The following is a 7,500-nucleotide window of genomic DNA, read 5'->3' as shown; positions in this document are numbered from 1 at the left end:
GCGCGGACGTGTGTGTGTGTGTGCGTGCGTGTGCGGACGTGTGTGTGTGTCTGTGTGCGCGGACATGTGTGTGCGTGTGTTTGTGTGCGTGCGCTGACGTTTGTGTGTGCGTGTGCGTGTGTGTTTGTGTGCGTGCGCTGACGCGTGCGCGTGCGCGTGCGCGTGCGCGTGCGCGTGTGTGTGTGTGCGTGTGCGTGTGCGTGTGCGTGTGTGTGTGCGTGTGTGTGTGTGTGTGTAGGTGGAGGCTCCATTTGTTCCCAAATGCAAAGGCCCCGGTGACACCAGCAACTTTGACGACTACGATGAGGAGGAGATCCGGGTCTCCATCAACGAGAAGTGTTCCAAGGAGTTTGCAGAGTTCTGAGGGGGGGGGGGGGGTGACCCTCATTACTGTCCCCCGTCTGAGTCAGAACCACAAGTGGTCCGACAGAACCAACAGCAAGCCTCATTAATCTCCTGAAAAAAGAAGACAGCAGTGTTGCCTTTTTTTATATATTTTTTTTCTTTCTTTTCAGTTTTTCTTCTGTGTCTTAAACCACCATATTTATTATTTCTCGTGTTTACACCCTCTATGTCTCATGTGTGTTGTTATAGACAAAGAGCAAGGTCAGTTCAGCCGATAGGCTGTGATGGAGGGAGAGGGTTTGGGACATATAATACCCATGTTTCTTCCCGCACATATATCTACAGAATCTATAATGAGGCCAACTGCAGTCTTAACCTATGAGGAGCTGAATCACTATGTGACAACTATATGGAGATCAACATATTTGTTGGAGAACTGCAGCTCTCCACGCTCGCATATCCGTTATGATTCACGTCTTCGTTTACCTATGGTCGCCGGTCGCTGTTATGCGAACTTGTCCAGTCAGACAGGTTGCCTTGTCTGACCAAAGCAATACCGAGCCAAACGCGTTTTTTTCCTATACTGTCGACATTCTGTTTAATGATCGTCTGTGTGCATTATAGAGTTATCCATTTCTGCAGACAGTAACATTTTCTAGTGGTTACCGATTGTAAACTACATTGCAGTAGGCCTACATTCCTATTTAGATTACGTTCCTCCGTGCATTATTGTGTTTTCGACTAAAATGATTTTTTTTTTTTTTTCGTACTGATGTAAATGTGGTTTCTCATTCGATGCCTTGTTTGGTTTTACCATGTCTTCTGTGCCATAGTCTGTGTCATGGTCATCTATGTAGATCCTCCTTTTTTCCCTCGCGTGATTGCAGCCACCTTTCGAGGGATTCACTAGGTCAGAGTGTGAACTCTCCCTCAGTCAGTCGTTCACTAACGCTTACTTGTCCACTTCAATATCTCCACGGCTCAGACAAGCAGCGACTTGGTGGAGCCAAGGTCACAAATCGATATCCTCTTTAAACGTTTACAGGGCGCACAGACAGAAATGCCGTACCACCAAAATGTGTTTTCACGCTACTGGAATGACTAGGCCTACTAACAACGTTTTATTGTTCTTATTGTGGTTTGATTGGACCTGTGCATAGATTACCATGTACAGAGTTTACCATAGATGGGCGAAAACACTAAAGGATCAGGCTTGAAGGGACGATGGTGTTCTGCATCGGACTACTCTGCAGAAATCCGTCCTATAAAAAATAACGTACTAACATAAGCAGAGGGCTTTGGTCCTTAGAGGCTGTTCAGCCTATCTGAAAGCGAGATTTAAAAAATGGACTGGAGGCTTGCCATCTCTGTCCGTCACGGTTGATGAGGAGGACCGTCCATTTGTGCGGCATAGTTCGATCTTATCTCACGCTCAAACAACGCCTTTCCATGTCCTCCCCCCGCGCGCTCGCGTGTTCGTGTGCGTGTGTGAGCGTTTGTGTGTGTGCATGTGTGTGTATGTGTGTGTGTGAGCGAGCAGCCTGGCCACGAAGACGCCGCGCGCTTTTTATCGTCCGTTGCATAACTTCTGACAACAGGGTGCTGCTGGACTGTCGTTGCCCCTCCCCCGCCTCCCAAACCTCAACTCCGCCAGCGCGACAAACGCATGTCTTTAATCTGATTGAGCGAAAGACAGGCCCGCTAACAACCCCCACAGCGCGCCCCCGATTCAGTACTGTCCTGCGTCACATCATCGCGGTGATCACAACGCGCGCTTGGTCAACAACAATGTGACAGTGGTGAAGCTGGTAAACACACCTTTGATCGGGGTGTGTGTGTGTGTGTATGTGTGTGTGTGAGGCTACCACCGGAAAAACTGGGCAAACAATCCGTCAATGATTAGTCCACGATTTCTTTGTTTTTGTGTTTTATTCCACGTGGTCGCGTTTCACTTGAGTGAAGTGCACACGCACTAGGATTACCACGTGCTTTGAATATGAGAAAAGTTTGAGCTTATTCTTTGTTTAAGTTGGTATGGTCAGTTTTCATGATGCTAATTCTTCCCCAAAACGGGTAAAACGTTGGCTTGCAGCTGTCGCACTTTTGGGGCGGGACACTACTGGCCCCATCGAGTCTTTTATTTGAACGCTCTCTTTGGGTTGCGTCCGAAGACACAATGTGTGTGTGTGTGTGTGTGTGCTGTGTGTTTGTGTGAGAGAGAGAGAGGGAGAGAAAGAGTATGTATGTGTGTGTTTAAAACAGAGAATACATGTGTAGTATTTTACAAACAAGTATCATTCCAATAAAGTTTTACTTGTTGAAATATGACGTTATCTGTTCCGAGTTTAATTTTTTAATAACAAAGTGTCTCACTGGCCTCAGTCGATTTGATAAGACTTTTATAAAACAGCATGGGCCTACTCATGTGAGCCCAGAAGGCATCACCGATGGTAATTCAAATGTAACCGAACAGAAACAAATATGCTTCATGCAGAAAATAAACGATGACATTTCATTATTTATTTGACATCCACATCAGCATCTAGCCTACAAAATCTTAAAAAAAAGAAGCCTGTCGCATGATTGGTTTTGTGATTGACTTTGACAATTCCATGCAAGAAATGTTTCGTGTTAAATCTCGGGCTGATTGGTTTGTTGAAGAAAGAATAACGAGGTCAGTAGCCTAAATATTAGGGGTGAGGATTGAGCCTGAACAAAAGACAGCGTGGTAAGGTGCGCAAAAAATATGTTATCTCCGCAATACCACCTTAAACAGCATTACCGCGCTGTGTTGGACTGTAGTGGAGTGCGTCCCTTTTTTTTCTCTGTCAGTCCACCTTAAGCGCACATCGTGGCCAACGCAGGCGTACAGCTAGGCTTCCGCTTCATTCCTAGCCGGGCTCGGAGCGGATCGGAGCTTTCAGCGTCACTTCGGAGACAACAAAACCGAGACGCTCGGGCCAAACCCAACGAAACCCACTCGGAAAACATGTCCGAACCCAAGTACCGCGACTGGATCTTGGAGACTATCGATTCGCTGCGGTCTAGAAAAGCCAGACCGGACCTTGAGAGGATATGTCGAATGGTCCGAAGGAGACACGGGTCAGACCCAGATCGGACCCGTGCAGAACTGGAGAAACTGATCCAAGAACAGACAGTACTTAAAGTTAGCTACAAGGGCTCGATTTCCTACCGGAACGCCGCGAAAGTGCAGAGGAAAAGCCGAAAAAAGAGTGAGCTCACGCCCGACCGCAGTAGCGGCAGCGGCGAGTCACTGGGCGAACAAGCCAAACACGCCACTTTCAACAACAACGGCGACAGCGCGCACAGCCTCACGGACCAAGAGGAGTTTGGAGACAAGGACCCCGAGTCCACGGGGGCGAGGCAGAACCTTGACCCCCACCCCCCGGCCCAAACCCTAGCCCCAGCCCCGGCCGTGCAGGAGAGGAGCGAAACGATTTTGCCTCAGACTAGCGGAAACAGTTGTGTCAGTTGTGGCGCAACGGACTGCACTGTCGGGAGCGGCTGTGGCGTGAAGGCAAGTGCACCGAAAGACAAGAGATTAATGCCACAAGCGGGAGGGAAATGCGACTCGTCCGACCACTCGAAAGACACGAACAAGGACGACGTGTGTGATGCCGCGAGTCAACACAACACCAAGTCAGCAGGGTGCGGGGAGACGCACTCGCCCAGCCGCGAGGACAACGGAGATAAGGCAAAGAAAACTTGCGCGAGTGCTAGTTCGAGCAGCAGCAGCAGCAGCGGTGATGTCGGCAACAATAACCACCTCAGCCGAAACAAGCCGCAACCGACGCTCACTAAACCTAAACTCCTCCGTGTCGGCACAACGAGGGCGGCGAGTGAGAACGAAGCGTCGGACCAAGCCAGCGCCGATCTGGGCGACAGGCTGGTGGAGTCGGTGCGGAGTCTGACGGAGCGGAGTCGGGCGACCACCGCAACGCGGGGCCCCACGCCGCTCGGGCTGAAGGAGATCCTCGGCTACCTCAGCACACAGAGTGGACTGGGCGAGGAGAAGCTGACCCGCAGCCGAGTCAAAGCCGTGCTGGAGCGAGAGGTGGCGAGGGGTCGCCTCAGACGGACCCACCTCGGCCACATTGCCCTCCCCACGAGGGGGATGGGGGCAGCCAAACCATCCGCGAGACTTCTGAAGAGCGCACTGCAGGATAGACAGCTCGCGAAGAAGGTAACTTAATATTACCTACACGTCCTGAGCTCGGCACGGCGTTACACCCTGTCTGTCCATAAATAAATGATCACACACCTCTTATTTTCTTAATGGCTAAGACATGGCACGTTCGCACCGTCTGATTTCCGCCTCCGTGTGTCCGTCCCCCCCCCCCAGCAACTAACCTGCCTCACATGCAAACTATTTTCATGGCGCGGCTTAAGGCCCGACCCACGTCAATCTCGGTTTAAAGGGACGTCTCTGTGTGTGAGTGTGTCTGAGTGTTTGTGAACGGGTGGCTCACGAGCTGACTGGGCTCAGGGGAGCGGTGGGTCCAGCAAAAAAAAAAAGAGAGAAAAATGCCAGCACTGCACACGTAACTGTATGTGTGTGCGAGAGAGCAAGAGAGTGATCGGTCGGTTGTGATTCAGTGTGTGTGAGCACAAAAGGTGCATAGCGTGAGCACAGCTAGCACCCGTGAGTACAAGCTGGCGCGGCCGCCTCTCTTGTTCTGTACCAGGATCCACGCACACACTCACACATGCGCGCGCCTCGAGGAAGAGAAAGACAGAGGAGAGAACATCGTTATTAAACCCGCAGTAGAAGCAACAACGTGACTCTCCCAAATGTATTTTTTCTTCAAACTCGTGCGCTAACGGGTGGACTTCGACGGTGTTGCGCTGTCGTTAACGATTTGTCTGTTTATGTCCAATTTTCGGGGGGAAAGTTGTGCTGGATGTTTTTCACTAGGCGGTGTCCGTAAGTTAGAGGCGCTCTGAAGAGAAGGAGGGGTGTCGGGAGAAGAGAGGAGGGGGCAGGCTGTGAGACTCGCGCAGTTCCCGGGCGAGCCTCCGCTCGCTCAGTGCAATACCTCGGTCATGCGAGGTAAAAAAAAAAAAAAAAAAAAAAAGCACGCGCGAATGGCGGAAACTCGGTACGGGTAGAGGCGAGAGCCCTAACCGCTGATGTTGGTTTAAGCCTCTTATTTCCGTTTGTGCGATTCAATCCCACTACCCATCTCTGCTAAGTGCGTTACATCGTCGCACCGTCCAGTTCCTATTCTCTTTTGGCTGATCATGTTTTCTGTTTACGTATTTTTGAAGGGAACGGGGACACCTGAGTAGGCTATTGACTGTAAAGGTGATAGATAGATGAGTGTGAGATAAATGCCGAGAAGCCTCCTGCTAAGGGGAAAAGGTGGAGCGTCTTTAGTTGCGACATTGTGTAGGTCACAGCCCGGTCCCTTGAAAAGCACGCACGTTCACGGTGTTACAAACCCCTGTATGTAAAGAGGTTGGGGCTGAGGGGGTAATGAGAAAACGGACGTTTTAGGGGCACGCACGCTCACTGGTGTGTGTGTGTGTGTTTGTGTGTGTGTGTGTCAGTGTAGATTTGTATGTTGTGTGTGTGTGTGTGTGGAGGGGGTTGCGCCGGGCTGACATTTTTACTCTGAAAAAAAAAAGCACGGTGCTGAGTAATATCGCACGAATGACAGCGTCCGCCGTCAGTCAAAACAGTATCTAGAAGCGAAACAAAGCAGAGAAACTGCTTTTGACATTTCTCTTTCCCCACTTTATGTCTCATGCATATCACCATACCGATCCGCGGCTTTTGATTCCGTTTAACTGGGTTCAGTTGATCAATTCAAGCGGTAGATCACCTTACTTAGCAGCGTAGCGCTCCCTCATCGGAGAGCGAAGCCAGAAAATCTGGTCCACCGAAGGAGCTAAGCTGATTATTGCGGGCTATTTCGTTCCCAAAGCGCAGTTTAAACGAACAAACAAACAACAAATGTAAAAAAAAAAAAATCTATTAATTTACACGCTGTAGTTAAGGAATTATTGTCATTTTCGCCGTGAGGGAGTGGTGGAATGAGGGATTGTGATCTCCTCTGTTGACAGGTGGAGGTGAAACCAGAGGAACAGCCGATGGTGGTGGACAGCACAGTGACGGGACGGGAGAGGGAGGAGGAGGAGGAAAGGAAAGAGAAGGAGGTGAAGATCGAACGGAAGGTGGGGGGAGAAGCGCAGGTGCCGCCTGCTGCGGGAACCGCGGAAGTCAAGGGTCACGGTGACACCATGGTGGCGAAGGCTGTGCCCCCGTCCTCACCCAGCCCCACCCCCACCCCTGCCACCCTCAACCACACTGTCAAGACAGAGGCCCAGCCGAGTGATGAAGGTAAGGAGTGTCTCTGTGTGTGCTTGCATGTGAATGTGTGTGTGTGTGTGTTTGTATGTGCGTGTGTGTTTGCATGTGAGTGTGTGTGTGTGTGTGTGTGTGTGTGTGTTGGTGTGTTTGTATGTGTCTGGTGTGTTTGCATGTGTGTGTGTGAGTGTGTGTTTATGTGTTTGTGTGTGTGTGTGTGTGTGTGTGTGTTTCCATGTGAGAGTGTGTGTGTGTGTGTGGGTGAATGTTTGCATGTGAGTGTGTTTGTGAGAGTGTGAGAGAGTGTGTTTGTGTGTGTGTGTGTTTTTGCATGTGAGTGTCTTTGTGAGTGTGTGTGTGTTTGCATGTGAGTGTGTTTGTGAGAGTGTGTGTGTGTGTGTTTGCATGTGAGTGTGTGTGTGTGTGTGTTGGTGTGTTTGTATGTGTCTGGTGTGTTTGCATGTGTGTGTTTATGTGTTTATGTGTGTATGTGTATGTGTCTGTGTGTGTGTGTGTGTGTGTTTTTCCATGTGAGAGTGTGTGTGTGTGTGGGTGAATGTTTGCATGTGAGTGTGTTTGTGAGAGTGTGAGAGAGTGTGTTTGTGTGTGTGTGTGTGTTTTTGCATGTGAGTGTCTTTGTGTTTGCATGTGAGTGTATTTGTGAGAGTGTGTGTGTGTGTGTTTGCATGTGAGTGTGTGTGTGTGTGTGTGTGTGTTTGCATGTGAGTGAGTTTGTGAGTGTGTGTGTGTGTGTGTGTGTGTGTGATTGTAAGTATTCCCACTTGCTCCTGTAATTAAATGGATAAATTAAAGCACTGATATGG

General features: G+C 49.8%; 2 protein-coding genes across 4 annotated transcripts in view; both read left to right on the top strand.

The window, feature by feature from the left end:
• prkacab (protein kinase, cAMP-dependent, catalytic, alpha, genome duplicate b) overlaps positions 1 to 2,876 on the top strand; it is a 21,099-nt gene extending 18,223 nt beyond the window's left edge. Inside the window, exon 10 of one of the 3 annotated variants that reach the window (XM_031562253.2) lies at positions 239 to 2,876. In XM_031562253.2, coding sequence (XP_031418113.1) covers positions 239 to 364 — 126 coding nt within the window. In that variant the 3' untranslated portion in view covers positions 365 to 2,876. The remainder of the gene's footprint in view (positions 1 to 238) is intronic. The other 2 variants (XM_031562251.2, XM_031562252.2) reach the window with 2 other exon arrangements.
• Positions 2,877 to 3,221: 345 nt separating this feature from the next.
• Positions 3,222 to 7,500, top strand: part of samd1b (sterile alpha motif domain containing 1b) — a 13,714-nt gene continuing 9,435 nt past the window's right edge. The window contains exons 1-2 of the mRNA XM_031562507.2: positions 3,222 to 4,549; positions 6,433 to 6,709. Of these exons, the coding sequence (XP_031418367.1) occupies positions 3,335 to 4,549; positions 6,433 to 6,709 (1,492 nt within the window). The 5' untranslated portion in view covers positions 3,222 to 3,334. The remainder of the gene's footprint in view (positions 4,550 to 6,432; positions 6,710 to 7,500) is intronic.

Source organism: Clupea harengus, chromosome 24, assembly GCF_900700415.2.
Source record: "Clupea harengus chromosome 24, Ch_v2.0.2, whole genome shotgun sequence".
Taxonomy (NCBI): domain Eukaryota; kingdom Metazoa; phylum Chordata; class Actinopteri; order Clupeiformes; family Clupeidae; genus Clupea; species Clupea harengus.
Note: the sequence above shows the minus strand (reverse complement) of the source record. Positions and strands in the feature narration are given on the sequence as shown.